The sequence below is a fragment of the Zerene cesonia genome, chromosome 11, assembly GCF_012273895.1.
Source record: "Zerene cesonia ecotype Mississippi chromosome 11, Zerene_cesonia_1.1, whole genome shotgun sequence".
In the NCBI taxonomy this organism is placed as follows: domain Eukaryota; kingdom Metazoa; phylum Arthropoda; class Insecta; order Lepidoptera; family Pieridae; genus Zerene; species Zerene cesonia.
The window spans coordinates 4,451,951-4,470,242 of NC_052112.1; the positions used below are offsets into that span (position 1 = coordinate 4,451,951).

The 18,292-nt window shown below is 31.5% G+C and overlaps 1 protein-coding gene across 8 annotated transcripts in view; it reads left to right on the top strand.

Annotated features, from left to right (window-relative positions):
• The window catches only part of LOC119830520 (protein sickie), a 125,307-nt gene that overhangs the window by 96,380 nt on the left and 10,635 nt on the right, over window positions 1-18,292 (top strand). For all 8 annotated transcript variants that reach the window (XM_038353569.1, XM_038353570.1, XM_038353571.1 and 5 more), the window contains one exon: window positions 569-643. In XM_038353569.1, the coding sequence (XP_038209497.1) occupies window positions 569-643 (75 nt within the window). The remainder of the gene's footprint in view (window positions 1-568; window positions 644-18,292) is intronic.

The window sequence follows — 18,292 nt, forward strand, 5'->3', positions numbered from 1 at the left end:
GCCGAAAAACTTTTCATAAGATTTATCAGCAGTAGCTTTTCTTCTGGAGTGAGAATTTTTTCAGCGGTAAATAGTGCCCTATGTCCTTTCTCAACTTATTATTTATGTTTGCGCCAAATATCATTAGAAGTCGGTTCAGTGGTTTAGGCGTGAAAGCGTAGCAGACATAAGACAGAGTTACTTTCGCATCCTATCCTACTAATATTATAAATTCGAAAGTTTGTAAGGATGTGTGTGTGTGTTTGTTGCTCTTTCACGCAAAAAGTACTGAACTGATTGCAATGAAATTTGGTACGTACACAGCTGGACAACTGGAAGAAAATATAGGCAACTTTTTATCCCGATATTCCTACGGGATACGGACTGACGCGGGTGAAACCGCGGGGCGCAGCTAGTTAATATATAATATTAGTATGGATTATCGATCGACGACCAACGTCCTCTGTACAGAACTTTACAATTCAACCAATATTATTTAATACAAAAGTGTGAATGGAAATCATAATATATTTTTTTAAGATTATATGAATTATGCCAAATTGTGTTCTAAATTATAATGTTGTTATAGGTTCGCAAGTTACGGAGAGAGTTGGCGGATGCGAAAGAAAAAGTTCACACTCTCACAACGCAGCTCACTACAAATGTATGTTTATTTTATATACTTTATTATAAATTAGTAGTATTCAAATTTAACTAAACAGTTTAAACTGTAATAATTTAGCTTCTGCATGTTATAGTTCATGTCGTTCGTATGTTCCGGTGTATTTAAATATAGATACATTTCACATTTCACGGCAAGTCGTTTTCACGACTTATATGCCCATGCGTAATATTTAAACTTTTTCTGAATAGCATTGTATTTTAGTTATTGAAATTTATGGCTCCAGATGTAATCATTGCTTCAATCATGCAATTTGTAATATACCAGAGATATGATATTGTTAAAAATTATAGTTATAACGATTAACTAGATTCATAACGTGCTTTTATAATAACAAAATAAAATCCGTTATAAAAAAGCACTAATTCCCGTAACAGCGTACGGTTTGGGGTATGTAAAATAGCTCTTAAACTAATTGCTCTTAGAGAATCATAACAAGCATACGTTATAAACATTAGATATGTATAAGAAGCCAAGCTGTTAGGCATTCAATAGCACAGATTCCAATGTGCTTGCCGCTACGCTTTTGATTCGGTGATGGAAGAGGATTTAGTGAGTAAGCATCTTATATACTCTGCATTTTCCTCCAAAAGATAGCGTCAAAAAAAAGTATGGTAATGCCAAAAAATTAAAAAATATAACCATAATGTTTCGCATATTATAAACCGACCTAGTTAGACGTAACACGATATAGTTGTTACGATCTATACGATTATTTTATTGTAGGTAATATAATAGCTACCCACAATCGAGCATGCTTGCCCTTGGCTTCCAAAAATAAAGAAAATCCCTCAATCTCATATTACATGAGTATCTTATTGAAATAACGACCTTTCACCAATAAAAAAGTCTTAAAGTCAGTATTCATATATATTTCTGTTCTCATATTTATTATCTGCTACAACGACTACCAGTATAATCAAATAATAAAAAAAAATCCACAAAGTTATCCAATACTGTACAGCGCAGGGCGTGATGAGAAAAATTTAGAGCAAAATCAAATCATATCTCATAAAATAGTAAAACGATATATTTATAACATTACAAATTTTAATAGTTTGGACTTACTTGTTTTAAAATATATAAAGTTTTTAAGTCCGATAATTATTTAATAAAGTTATGTTCAAGAGCTCTGCGTCTATATGACATGTAAGACGCGGGTAACATAAGAAGTTGACAGTCTGATTATGACACCGAATGTGATGCCACTGTATGTAGGTAGTTAACAAACATATTGTCACTTTATATCACCTACTGTCGATATTGTATTCACCAATCATGTTCTGCAGTCATTTTATACATGAAAGTAGAATTATCATCATAAAAATTGGTGTTTCGATGATCACAGATGGTGTGAACAGTTGATAATTTTCCCATAATTAAATTATAACATAGTGTGAAAGTTCATTCAATTTGTTAAATAAACAGTCATAAATATAATATTCAGTATAGATATAATAACAGTCTGATGTATGCGAGAGTCCCGGGGTGCAGGAGGATGACTGGAGTAAAGAAATAAAATCATTGTTTAAATTGTTTAAATTAAATTAACGTAGGTATCGAAGACGGTATACTTGACTTACAAAATATAACGACAATTTAAATATGTACTTAGCTAAAAAAATCCACTTATCCTACAGCGAGACACTTATCACTAGCACTTTTGACGCATAATTCATAATCGTTAAAAATATAAAAATCGCAATATTATTATGAATAAGGTGAACTTCTTGTTAAGCGTTGAAAAAGTGGACCAATATGTGTTACCGTACTTTGTTCAAGTTTTCATTAGAATTTCTAATAATACGGCCGTATGACACAGATCAGTAAATGAGATAATAGAGTTAGGGTCGAACGAATCGCACGGCCACAAGACGGGAGACTATTACTCCTTATTCGGCGCTAAGTATGTGTGCCATACGTCAACTGTGACTGTCTACTTCTGACCAGGTGCCTAACTCAAACCAAATTTTAAAGACGTAATTCTCATAAGAATCCGGTAGCTTAAACTTGAAAGTCCGTAAATGTATTAGCGGCTATAGCGACATGCAAAATTAATAACGAACGGCCTTTGAATAGACCAAATATAGAAATAAATAAAATGTAGTGACTGCGGTAGCCAAGTCATAGCCGCCATAAAAGGCGCTCGTGCGTCCTAAGCGCGTATTTAATTAAAATTATTTATAGCTGTTAAACATTAGAAACAGTTTTACGTAAGGGTTTAAATAAATACATTGTTAACAATTTTATGAGCTAATGACATTACAAACAGAAATGACAATATTTCCACTCTATTCAAAATACTAGTTAGAAATTATTAACTATCACCTACTTAGTAATAAGTTAGTTAAGTTATATACTTATACTATATTAACAGAAGCCATGAAAATGTAAAATCAATACATTATTCAACGTCTACAATAATTTAACGATAAGTTCGAAACCGGTTAGGTCAAGGTGTATCGACGATAACTTATTTTTGGAGCAAAACAATAAATCAATGTGCCAGATCTTAGACGTGAAAGACGGATCGTAAAGTTTAATGTTTAAAAACCATTTGGACATTAAGTAAAGGACATTGTAGTACACTGCAATGTATTTATAATGTACAAGTAGGTACCTATATTTAATGCAATACACAAATATTTCTTCTTCAAGTAATCTTTACATCGTTAGCTGCATTATAAACATAATCTAAAAAAATAAGAAAAAAATACACAATAAGAATTATATTAGAATAATAGCGAGAATGACGTTTAATGTATACTTAATAAGTTTCCATCATAAATGTTTTTAATCCAGCTAAACAATGGATAAAGGTTCATGTGATTATAATAATTATAATTTATTGAAATAGGCACGACACATAGGGTTACGTTATCATTGTTATTTATTACCGAAATAAATAATGACGCTCCATACAGATGTAATATTAACTTCATTTAAATGTTTTCTAAATAATAGAGAAAGCAAAAATAAATTACACCGCAAAAGACCGTTTGTTTAAGATGCATTAAATAAATCTTTGTAAGTGTGAAAAAAGGAGACACTTTTGCAAGACGACCGAGCTTAATTAAATTCTAAAGAGTCTAGCCTTAATAGTGCAGCAAATTTATTAAACATGCAAAAATTCACTGCGTATATTGAAAAAGATTTACTAATCACTCTAAATGTGTTGTATTATACCATAATATACTTTAAATATGTTTTTTTGTAAGTGGTACAATAGCAATGACGTACCTAATTTTAAAGGCCGAGAGCTACACTTAGTCTCAAAATATCAGACAAAAATGAAGAAGTCTGTCTTTATTATTATTAATATCCGTATCTAACTTATTTAATACTTTTTTTTATTGTTCAGAAATGTGTCAAGTATTATAAATATGTATAAATAAATACAAAACAATTATATGTTTAGACCGTTTATAATAATAATAAAGCCTTTGACTTTCATCTAAGGAACTCAATAATCAGACTGAGAAATCAGTTCCATTTATATTAATCATTGAATCAATTTAAATCTAAGGACAAAGAAAGGGTACGAGTTGAATGAGAGTCGTTCTGGACATTTTTGTTCCCTTAATTTACAGCTACGTAAAGCCGTGCCGCCATAAATAATTCAACGCAAGGGCTCAGCAAGAACATTCATCGTTCTTGCACTGCTATTGTATTAGTTTCTATATTTTAGTCACACTTACGAAGAAATGTACACACAAATCATTATACTTAGTAACACTAGGTACAATAGTTATTTGAGCATCCTTTATTTGAAGAACGGTGCGTTTAGTATTGTATTATAACTACACATAAGTTTTCAAGTAACGTTTTCGGTCTAACATTTAATCATATATTCAGAATGTGAATTGACAACTCATATTATTTGGCAACCTTTCAAAGGAAGCACAGGTCCTAGATTGGCAAGGAGCCAGAAGCAGTAACTAATTGAAGTAAACATACCCTGTATATTTTTTATGTGAATAATGTGTAGATTAGATAAAAACACATTCAAAATATTTTTAATGTTTATTGTATAACCTTTCAACCTTTAGTGTTTTTTTTTTCTCTAGGAACAGTTTGCAGTTTAAGAGCCGCACTTCGATAATCTCGTAAATATGCCTCAGAAAGAAGTTTCTTATTTTCATATTTTTAGTCTTGACATCCTTACAAATATATGCGAAAGCGTTTTTGTTTATTTGTTTGTTTTACATTCTGGTCACAAGAGAGCGATTTCATGACAGGTATTTTTGTCTTCTATATTAAAATAGAAAAATAAATCGTAACATTCACTACAGAAAAATGTATACAATAATTATAAAGTGTAATTTTCCTTCGCGAAAACTCCCGTACGTATTGATGCTGATCATGATCTGTCTGTGTTGTTGAGTTTCCGTGACTCAGTATTATTTAGTTATTCACTATCGCAAAGTACACTACTCGAACTCGAACGGCAACCTCAGAACAAAAACCAACAACCAGTATGATTTGAAACCCGTTTGCGGTCGGACGTACGCGCGTTGTTCTATTGAGTTAAGCGCGATTCTCTATACGATAACTTTAATACATAATTCGGACAACTGTGGATGTTTCTTGTGATAAGTGTAAATATATTGTGTTATCTTGTGTATATCAGTGTGTGGCAATTATTTATAAGCGATATTTGGTAGTAACAAATGTAGAGTCCTCGTCGCTAAGACGTAAACATGTTTGCTTACTATTTGTTGATACGTTTCTACGACATCCGCGTTAAGACCTTTTGTTTTATCAATTAGAACAATGTTTAATCAATGCATGACTTTTTTAAATACAAATATTATCGTATATGGTCTAATGGAAGATTTGAATTTAGTCTCGTTTGACAGTCCTCATTTAATCGTACCTGTTAATAACAATTAATAATAATTAAAGGATATATAATAAAAATATGTACTGAAAATTATAAATTTCAACAAACCTATCGTAAATATTGTCTAAAAATGGTTAAGGGTAGCACTAACGTTGTGTGAGAATTTAGAGCAGGTAACTGCATCCCCTTTTTTAATGATATTTTTAAACCCTCTAGAAGGTATATTGCTCGGGTCTTATTCACTTGTGCGTTTTATTCTTTGAATGTCATTGTGATGAAAGTGACGGAGAAGGTTATTGTTAGCTAACTTTTTGAAGAGAAATCACTATTGTCATTGTTTATATCAACTACTTTACACATTTGGCCACGGCGACCGAGGTCCATCGCCGTGAAACTTGTTAATTTGCGAAAATTTAACAGACAGATAATATAAACAATAAATACCAAACATCAAGCTTCTAAAATAATATGTTTATGCCTGAATAGAATTTTATTCGTGGCAACCCTTTGATATTAATCTTGTTTGATGTGTTTTAGTGCCGAGTTTATGATGGCCTCTCGTTTTGGTTTCTACAAATTAAAACATAAATATTTTAATTACATATCTTAAAAGAATCAACTGCATGGTAACGATTTAAAGATTCATACTTCCGTGTTTGTTTTATATACACAAAACCTTCATAGTATATAGTGAATATCAAATTAAATTGTATGCATTTGTGAAAAAAAATATCTCGCAACGTAGCTGTACATAGCTACCAGCTTGAAAATTTAATTGTTATTAGCTCTATATACAGATAGGTATATAAATACGTATACAATAATTTGAATTGACTATAGTTGGTTATTTCATTTACTGATCTTTTTCATTTATTCGTTTTTAGAAACTTTCCAAGAAATGCAAAATTGTAATCGGTAATGTTATAAAATAAAATGTAAGTTTTTTGATATAAGTTTATACTTTAAAGCTATACCAACGTTTTATCCAATGCCATAATTCATATCATATCATTCGCTTGAAGAGTAAAGACAAAACGATATTCGCTGGCAGTCTGCAGTATCTTCAATCAGACAAGCGCCTCCACAGCTCACTCAATTGAGGTTAATTCATATGGAGACTGGCCAGATACATGTAGAGTTCGTTTTATTTATTCGTTCAATAAACTAAATAGCCTAGTAAATTTAGTTCATGTTCATAAGGAAGTCAATGTAACGTGAAATTGTTTATGAACAATTGCTTAGTCGTTCAAATCGTATTATAATTATGTAGCGATCTTAATGGATAGGAAACAAATTAATATACCTATAAATAAATAAAAGAGTGTGCTTCAGTAATATTCAAAGATATCAACATTACCACGGTTTCATATATTACAACGGTATTTATAGGTGTAACCATTACATTTGTTCTTTGTAGAGTTACGAAACGAAATCCTTTTATAGGAAACAAAAAACGTGTTCAATTGTTTACAGAAGCGAGACAACGAACTCGTAAAATGTATATAAAATTATTTGAACCTTCACTTGCATACAGTAGTGCAGAACAAACAATAATAAAAACAAAATTTAATCGTGTTAATGTAAATAGCATAAAGAATGGGACAAAAATAAAATGGATACATAAATAATCTTACCTATGAGACCAAAGTTTTATTCTATACAATGTAATCGTTCTACGATTTATGATTGAGAATTACGTATTATTTTCTACAAAATTAGCCTACATCAGCGTAATCACAATCCAAGTGAACTATAATATTTATTAGCATCCGTTGCAGAAATGTTTATACTTGTTTTTTATAAATTATTATATGCTAGACAAATTTTGTCGGTTTCATTTGCAGACCTAACCAATTATTAAAATTGAAATCAAATAAATAAATATCATTGCTATAATTAAACACATTAAAATTATCACTTGTGTTATTTTGAAATTAGCTTTTAGGTAATCAAGTGAACAATTTTTTGCCTAAATAATTTCTTATATAACTCACAAGTTTATTGCAATTTGCGCTGTAATGCGTATAAATATTTTTATTCGTAGGCAATGAAGTTAAATAAAATTTACTTCTAGCGAAGTGAATGCTAGAACCTCTTAACATTGTTTAACCATGCGGGTGATATTTCATTGTTTGATTCTGAGCATCAACAGCCATGGTATTTATGTATGAAGTGATACACAATGCACCGTTATATTAAACTTAAATTGCAATCCTACACCCTATTATTAATACTCTATTTCTTAGCCAATACGTTAAAACTAGCAAACACTTAAAATATACATTTATTCATTAAAATGCGGGAGTATGTAAGCGTGTTTTTTTTACTTTGACATTAATGATCTCGCAAAGTTATCAATGAATACGTAATAATCTTAAACCCGTTGATAGTTTACGTCATCAGCAACCGTCGACATCGGCCTTGACAGAAACCACTTTACAGTATGACCTTCCAAAAATTATAATATTATTACTTTTTTTTTGCCTGTTACTTGTCGATATGAATTTTGATGAGCACTGTTATTTTAACCTACCTATTTTGTAATAAGTCAGTTCTTTCTGAAGTTAAAATAAATCATAATATCAACATGACGTGTACACTGAAATAACAAGAAGTTTACGCACAATCAAACAGACTTAAAAATGATTTTTAAAAATTAACAGCACGCATATTCTCAGAAAGCCCTTATGAAGTGTACCAACTGGTTTTGAAGTAAACATGCGATTAGGTGGAAACATCCGTAAGTGGTTCAACCGCTATTATCCTACATAAAAGTGGGGAGGAAGGAAGCTCTACAAGTATGGCTTGTATCTATTCAGGAAGCGCTGATCCCAGTCTCATTAAGTAGGATAAGCTCGGATCAGAATTTAGTTACACTTTTTGCTTATTGATTAGTTGTATATTATCGCTTTTTGTATCGAATATGCTAGTTCAAACAGTTACAATAAAAATATCTTTCAATGCCCTGATAAAGCCGTCACAGGCCCAAAATAATAGTTAAAAAGTATTTTCTTATCCTTTGCCCGGCTTAATCATCAAGATAAGCTATTGTTATCTTAAGCTTAAACATTTATAATCGAGTTGTTAAATTTTTGCGACATTTTTTACTAACTCCAGTTGTTAAATTTGGTTTGCTGAATATAAAGTTGCAAATATATAGAATATCAATTCGTCACAGTAGATCGGTTGTTCATGATTAGCATAACAATAGACGTAGAGGCCAGAGGTTAAACGGGTTCCTTTATAAATTCTGCCAAGCATATATGACAAACAGATCCGCGATAACTACGCCTGGCCCACGCAGTATTCAAGAAGATTAACCCATGAATTTATTCTGTTAATTTATTTATTTGCGTATGCATGGATTTCGTTGTTTTTTATCATGCAATTGGGCGTAGTAATCAATACAAATAATTGTAGAAATGTGCCCTAAATAATAACACAGGTACCTACGGAAATATATCGATAAGAATACCTTATCTGTTTTCCGTCTTTTGTTTAATGTGATCTTATTTAAACTCCTTGACCGCATTTTCAAAATAAAGTTTAAACAGATGACGCCGTTACATGTACCTCTCTTTCATATCAAATATCTTCTGGTTACGTTATGCTCCGAGTCTTGCTGCGGGCCATGTGCACGACAGATGCGGCATTCGAACCTCTATTCTCAAAACTTGTTCTACATTATTTCTTCGTTTTACATATTCGCATTGTAATAAGGACCAACAGAACATTACAACTTCTAACTTCCTTGCTTTTGTCTGTCTTCACCCATGTGATAAGATAGATGTAGCAGGCATGTATGACATGAAGTATTACGTTTCAGTGTGCATATTTAGGAAACAGGCGTATGAAAATATATCTGTTGGATGTAAAATTTAGTGATTACACCACTTAAGTACATATATCCTGCCTCCAATCAAGTTGCTTTTAAATTAACAATATTATTTTTTGCGCAGAATGTTGATTTACGTTCATACTATAATGAGTAATCCACATATGTAGAGACTACGTAATCATTGCTGTATGTACCTACCTATGGTTGGAATTTACTTATTTCCCATAACAAGTGTATTAAATGTATAATAGCTTTCAATAAATAAAAAATATTCATGTGAATTTTAAAACTACACCCAAAGTATTGATACGTTCAAAAACCTGTTTGCGAAGCGGGTAGTTACTTTCTAGACACGCAATTCGATCCCGTCAAATAGTATCAATGCTTTCTACATTTGATTCGTACCTATATCATATGGACGGGTAAAAGCGAAACTTGGTAATGTTCATAAACATTCTCTGCATAGTTTTTATCAAATAAAAAATGATCTGATTTTATTTTATGTATCAACATAGAAATATGTACTTATTATTTAAACAACAAAGCATTGTCCTCAATATCACTTTCTGGCACGCTGTTAGTATTTTCATCTCGATGCATTCAGTCATTACCGCTTCGCTAAACAATCGATTCCCAAACAGTATATGTGGTACTCGGTACCTACATATAAATACCGTTAGGGTTATGATCTGTTTACAATAGGTTTTTGTGTAAGTAACTTTCTAAGACACACTGCACCATGCACGTCAATTTCATTTCTTAATTGTAGTTTATATTATACACATATGACATGACATGCATACATATGTATATTTATTATAAGTAAATACCGTATAAGTAATAAAATAATATTGACACAATTCAACAGAGTTAGCAGTTATCGCGTCTCTTACAGCGGTTAATACAAGGAGATACATAAATTACAATAACATTATATCCGTCACGTAAATCATGTTTATTGATGTGATTTCAGTGTTTACTTATGGATTGCAATTAAAGATTTATATGAATATAAGATTTATAAACAGCTTTATTTATTACATATAATAGAAATGGAATGAAACTAGAGTATTGATTGTGACTAGAGGTGTACACTGCACAGTCACTACATCTCTTCCAAGAGTCGGAGCACAGGTCGTTGATACGAAATTACAGGCATAACCCTACATTAGTCAGAGTGAGATAGCCATACAACTATTCAATTTTTCACTGTTCCTTCTAGGGTTCTCAAAGATTGGTGTATCAAACATAAAAACATAAATGCAACTTTTATGCATAAATGTAAAATGTTACTTTTCTATAATTATTAGTTCTTCCAATTGATGGTTTAAAAATTATCCAATAATTTCATTAGTCATTTATAAAAATTTGTTTGATATTACTTTTTAATATAAAACGTACAAATTAATCATAATGACAAAATGATTTACTTATAATATTTCAAATGTCAGTCATATGAAGAAAGTTGTGTTATAATAATAGCAATACTTTGAGACACTGAGTGCAAGGGCTTGAACTCCCCTCGGTCTTGGCACAGTTAGTTTAATGCAAGCACTCGTCTGTCCCATGATTAATTATTTGACCCGAATAATGATTGAATGCTCTGTTTGAATATTAAGGAGGCATAATTTCATCAAATAATGGAATTAATTATTATGACCTATTAATACCATTTCACTTCAAGTTCAATAAATATTTCAATATAGGAATTTGATCATTTTGGTATTATTTTAAATGTTGTTCGTTGAATAAAGATTAATATTCACAACGACTGTTATAGTCATTCTTAGACCCTACGAACCAAGTAAGCATATTTAGAATACATAAAACGGCGTTAGTCATGTCTTCTACGAATACTTATTATTTATTCATTTAAATTACAAAACGTGCAGTTGATTCTAAAAAATAAAGTAGCAAATTTTAAATGTTTCTGGTATTCAAATAGGCTGAGTTAATTTTCAAATAATTGCTTAGAGTATAACCAAACCGACGGACAATAATATGAAATAATTTAAAATGTGATTCAATTTATCTGCTATGCCCTTTAGGCCGATTGCTCGAAGTTAAGGTATCATTATCCGATATCGAATTTAGTTATAGCAGGTAAAGTTATTATAGTTTCGTAATAACAACATTAGATAAACATTACAATAAATCTGCATGTCTAAATTCTCGTTTAAGTCTGCAATTCACAGTGGGTACCAATTAAACACTAAATTATAACGTCACTTTATGTAGACAAAGAAAATCTCTGGAATAGCAATATAATTTTTATTTACATTGAATATTCTTTGTAAAGATAATTTTAATATTACTCATTACTTGTAATCAATATCTATAAAAGTAAGGTTATTTATCATATATAAGAATAGATAAAAATCAAATCCGTTTATAGTATTCAAATCAATTGTTCAAAACGAATCTAAAGATACGATTGCACAAACATAAGAATACGAACTTCTTTGTTTACATTTGATCAACAAATTAATTTATATCAGCAATATATAAAAACACATATAATAATTATTTGTAAGCGTATAGTCATATTATTTCCCACTCCATTATATATAAACCATTTATTGTTTAAAGTTTATAATTACATGTACACCGGATGCAGTCATCATTATGAACCAACCATGCGCTCTTAGAAATTAGCGACAGCTGATACAAGATAAAGATTATTACAATTATTTTGCTCACTCACACATATTCGGAACAGGTGCCTCGTGACTAGCTTTGAATTAGAAAGTATCTGATGTTATAAAGGTGTTAATCAAGATTGTTTTATGAGTTTAATCAGTATACCAATACAGCTGTTGAGTTATATAGGAACCCTCTCAAGTATACGAGTAATTCAGTAGGTTTAGTAATTTTATATGGTACATTTACTACTTAGTATCTTTTTACAGCTTCCCCAAGCCTTAATGCAGGCGTGGTTAAGATCTAATGGATCTCTAAATAGTTTAATAGCAGTGTTCTTCGTCATGTCTGAAGTACGATGCATGATTTCATAGAACAAGCTAAAAATAAGTTTCGTAAAGAGTGGTTTCTAATCACTTGACTTTATAACACTCGACAAACCCTTTGAAACTTTTTACCATAATATCTTTAAGTGCTCTCACGGACATATACTATCATTATTAATACTAGTTCTTAAGGTTTCTTAAGTACCTAGGTATCTTCCATTATGACTTGTCTGATATATACATGACGCAAAATATTACTTTATAGATGTAGATTTAGATGTGTACCAAATATCGCTTAAAAATTATGCATTTTTTCAATCCAACAGAATCAATATGTTTGCACATAGTTTGGAAAATTACTTTCAACCTAAATTGTGTGATAAGTGTCAAATTTAAATAAAATTTCGACATGGCGGTAACTACATCGCCAACGTACTGTGGATCTCCTATTCATGATGGATTCGCTACAATTCGGGCACCGAGGAGTCGAATCAAGATAAGAAACCTGGTTGAACCAAATCACATAGCCAATCTACCTCAAAGGCATTCCGAGTATTTTACACTACAAAGAACCCCTAAAAATAACTTTTTAGAGAGCAGTTGTGGAGTACAGTATGTAACAACTGAAAATCAAAATGTTGTGAACAAACCTTCCAGAATTAGCTTTACCGAACCTATTTATGCCAAAGTAACTCCTCCACAATCTATTTGTAACTCTCCTGTTAAACATGCAACTGAAAGGCAAGAAGTTAATTATGATTCTATCAATACAAAACCGCGACGAAGAATAAAAAGTTTAGAACTGTCAAGAGAATCTGAACTCGACAAAGATGAAAAACTCATCGTGGCAATGGTGAATAACGGCGATCGTCATTCGTATGAAACTAACATAGCAAACCAGGACGTTGTGGAACAACATTCCGTGCGCACAGACACTACGGGATCTTCTGTTGACTATAGAAAGCGAAATAGTGATCGCGATAACTGCTCCGAGTCATCGTCATATCTCACCGATAACGACAGACCTATATCTAGTTACAGCGATAATTCGACAATACCATCTACAGATACTGAAGACGTATTAAAAGAATTGCCAAATAAATCAAGATTCCATAAATCACCCCAAAAATATGCTACGTTAAATATGAGAAGACCAAAGTTTATAGATCTTAAACAGCCTGTTGTTAAGGAAAATTTATTTTATGGTAGTTTAAATAGAAACAAAATGGGATATCATTCGGAACCAAATACTCCTCTTTGTGCGGATGTATCAGATTTAAATGATAGCTCTAATATTATAAATGACGTCCAAAAAATTCCAAAAATGCCTTTACAAAACAGAAACGGCTTCAGGCGTTCAATTAGTGAGACAAACGGTTTCTCAAAAAGACTGAGTTACAGGCATTCCTTTAGTGCAGATTTCAAACCCCAACCACTTATGAAAAGACCACACAAATGTTGTGAATGTATAACTGGAATACCAGCAGATGATGAGCGAGAATCAACGGCAATTTCCAGGCCATTAGGCACCCTATATGAGTCACAAGATTCAAAAATAGGCTGCCAAACTATTCTTCGATCCAAACCTCCAGTTCCTTGGTGGGAATTAGCTATAAAGAAATCGCGATATAAAAGCTGTCCAATCTTAGAAGATGTAAGTATTTAATATAAGTTTTAATTTACTCTACTCCTCCCTTCTTGGCACAGCGTCAATCGTATTTACGTAAGAACATGCTTTTGAAGACAATGTTCGCTTCAATTTCATTAGCGATAATTAATAAAACCGCATAGAAAGATAAATGCATAGTTATTGGAAAATTTGCTCTGTAATTAATATACATATAAACAAACTATATAATAGTAGTATTATATAGTTTGTTTGTGTTTGTGCTTGTGCTGACTTCGACCGGTTTTACCCGTGACAAGAAAAAATTGCATATGTCACGCCTGAATAGTGTAAGCGCTCTGTTAGTGAAAAAATAGTATAGCCGAAGATTAGTTATTGCTCCCTACAGATATAACTACAATGTTAGAAACTTCATCTTATTCGTATAAACATATATGTATATTATATATTAAGTAAGAAACCGTTTATCTCTAATAATATAAAAAAAAATCGAAGAAAATGTATGGATATTTACACATTTTCTATTTTATTTGAATGCATTGAAAACATCTTGAAACAGTCGGTCAATAATAGGTATGTCAAGTTTTTGTAGCTTACACCTGTTATACTAAACTGGAATTTGTACAAGGTAATTGACTTCCGTTAGAAAAAATATAATTGATTCAGTTGAAGCGAATAAATAGCAACAGGTGGAAATAAAAACTTGATGATATAAAATTATAAATACTTCGACTGTTATTTCACCTGCAATTTTAGATTATAAAATTAACAAACCATCTACTATTTTCAATTTTTCTCATGAATCCGGGTAAAAGTCCTACGGAACTTTTTACTCGTCTTTTAATATATTTAGAGGTCAATATGCCCTTAGTGAACAGGTGCACCATGCAGCAATATAATAACGTCACAAAAACTGTAGAGTTCTCACAAAAAATCTTACCTGACTGCCAAAACGGCAATTATTTATTATTCACGTGTCCAAGATTTGAAAAATCTTTCATTCATTTCTTTTTTCGAGTAAAATTTCATCTTCCCACGATAACAAAACCGGTGTGACTTGGGCAATTCCGGAATTATATTTCCATCGAATGCCAATAATTTAATAAATATCATTAAAGTGAAATATATGTATCAATTTGTATAATTTTGACATAATTTTGCCTAATGGATTTTCTTATACGGCTATAATAGTTCCTAGATTTGACGAAATAAATATTCTTATAATCAATATTCTTCGACACGCAATACACGCAAAATGGTCTGACAAATTTGATCTCGTTTATTCGCCTACTTTCTGAAAAGTTTTATGCAATACGCGAAATGTTATATGTAATGTAATGCACATTAGAGTACTTGACACCCACCCTATATACTCGGTTTAATAAGATGACGTATTGTTATATTTCTAACGGCTTCTCATGATACAAAGCATATTCAAATACCAAAGCAATAGCATTGTAAAGAAGCAGATTATAAGCTCCTTGAAATTTTTGGCATACGTTAATTAATTATAAATCACTGTGATCGTATATTTATCTATATAATAGTATCCCTTGGTCACTAATGTGCTACATCGACACACTTTCTTACTAACTCGCATCCGCGTTTGCCTTACAGCTTAACTTGTTTTATGGGTGCGTTATTTCAAACTAGTGCTACAGTTATTATTCTACCTACACTTGATTCTTTAACATTCGGTTGGTCTGAATGTATGAGGTTCAACCTTACCTTTACCTTTACGTTTATCTTAAATACTTAATAGGTATGTTTTTGGAGTGATCGATGTTATTGATGAATATATAAATAAACTAGCTGCACCCGGCAAACGCTGTTCTGCCTTACTCTTATCGTTTAGTGGTATGAAAAATAGATGTTAGCCGATTCTCAGACCTACCCAATATGCTTACCAAATTTCAGAGGAATCGGTCAAGCCGTTTCGGAGGAGTATAGAGACTAACATTGTGACACGAGAATTTTATATATAAGAGATTATTTGAAATATGTTTTTAGGATTTTTTTAATCAAGGGGATCCAAAAACGGCACATTCGTAAAAGGTTTGTTTTTTTAAATATAATGTACCGTTTATGTAAAATTAAAATATGTCTTTATTTAAATCAACACAAAGAACTAAAATATGCAGTCATATTTTGCACGAAAAGGGCAAACGTAGAACAGACACATTTTTTATTCAATTCTATTTAGCATCAACTTTCATACCATAAAAATAATTTCTCACAACTGAACCTATGTTGTTTTACAGTGACTACTAAATTGCTCCTACGTTTATGAAAATATGAAATGATGGTATTATGTAATAGAAATACAATTTCATTATCTAATGTAAGTAAAGACACGTGCGTGACGTCCACACAGCTTTGAGGGCATTGTACTCCAAACGAGCTCGCTTAATGTATTACTTAATTGTTTCACCTTTCTTTGTTACCTTTTACTTCTAAGAAAAGATAAAACTTATTGCGCCTAAATAGTCTTGGATGATATCTTCAGATTAAATTCAGATAAAGCAATTTGTTACCAAGGTATTTTTAATTAATATTAGGTACCGTAAACCATATACTTATTTTAATACGTTTACCTTTACCACGGGTTGAATCAAAGTGATTGCTAATAAACGAAAACATTGCATGTTAACTTCTCGTTTACCTATTTTTTGGTTTATAACGAGTTAGGTAGTGTTCAAAATATTCTAAATTGTCCAAAAATCTGCTTAATTCGCCAGCCAGCCAAATAATATAAAATAGTTAAATGAGCAGTAAATTAAAAATATATTTTTTAAATTAACGGTTAAAAATACTTAGTTTTTTCTAAGGAGGAGGCCCTCATTTGCATTAGTGTGTTTCCAAGATAAGAATAATTTAACGTTAGATGGAAGAAACAAGTTACTTTAAACCTATTTAGTAAAACTCACAGGTGTAGAAGAACATGTTTTTACTATTGTTAGTGGCACACGCAAAAGGTGTTACGCTGATCTATCAATGGCTGTCAACCACAATAATTGGCTTAACTTCATGCAGACCAACAGGTGAATCGCCTTAATAGGGAAATAGTTGTATTTTAACATTCATGGCTTATTAAATTGCTGTAAATTCCCGCTTTTTGTGAAGTTACGAGTCCGTTATTACTTAGTAATTCAAAAACTTTACGATCGTTCTGGTATCTGACATCTGTTGCCTACATTTAAATTCACCATCACATACACGTCGAATGTAGTCGTATGCTCCATCGATTACAGATACGTAAAAAAACAGCGTTCTTAAGACGTATGTATAATTCGTGCTGCATTTGTTTTTATTACTTTTACTGCTTTTAATTACAGAGCTTATTTATAGAACACATGGACTGAACATGAATTTACTTACTTAATTTTACTTAGATACAAAATCATTGTCCTCTTTACTTAATTACGTCACGTTTAAAGTAAATAGTAGTATATACTTAAATTTTTCATGAAATGGTTTTGTTATACTTCAGTAAAGTCTTGTAATTACTTATTCACAAAAACTAAGAATTCACTTTTGTCCACGTTGTTCTAACGCGGCGAATGGTTAACATAGAATCATATTTTGATAGGCATCACGGACATTGAACCCCAATTTAATTTCGCTGAGTGCGTTCCTGTTGCGTGGCAAACAAAAGGACCCTCTGTCCAGCTGCACCCACCTTCACTTAAACACGACTACAAACAATTTCACTTTGTGACTCACCCAATTATTCAAAATAATAGGGAAATTATATTTAATAGACTCAAAGAATCGATGGTGTTGTGTGAAATGACCAAAATTTACTATAAGTTCTTGTTGTATTGTTACTTCGAAAGTGGAATGCTAATTTATTCATAATTATATTGCCACTCATGTATTGAAAACTATTGAGAAATGTTCTGTGTCCGCATACTGTGATTTAGATCTTTATGAACCAACATCGCTCTCGTTATTGTAACAATGAAAGCTCTTGGAATCAACTATCTATTTGTGGTCATCTCCAATTACAAAAGAAATACATGCACTTATGCTAGTTTATCTTGACAGCCAGGAAGTGTGTGTGAAGTGTATGTATGTTTGGAATGAACTGTAAACAGTTGTTCTCTTAAAACACTTATTGTGTGGTCCAAATTAGTGTTGTCTAAGCGAGAACACGACCGCCGCCTACATGAAATATAATAAATGCAAACAACTAGTCGTTGCATTTTACTATTAGATTTGTTTGTTTTACACCAAACATAGTAAAGGTTAAAAAGAAAAAGCAAATCAATGAGCGAAATACAATGTTGCGAACTTTTGAAATGTTGCCAGTTTGTTGTTCTGGCTGAAACTGACAATGATAAACAGTCTTTTGTTT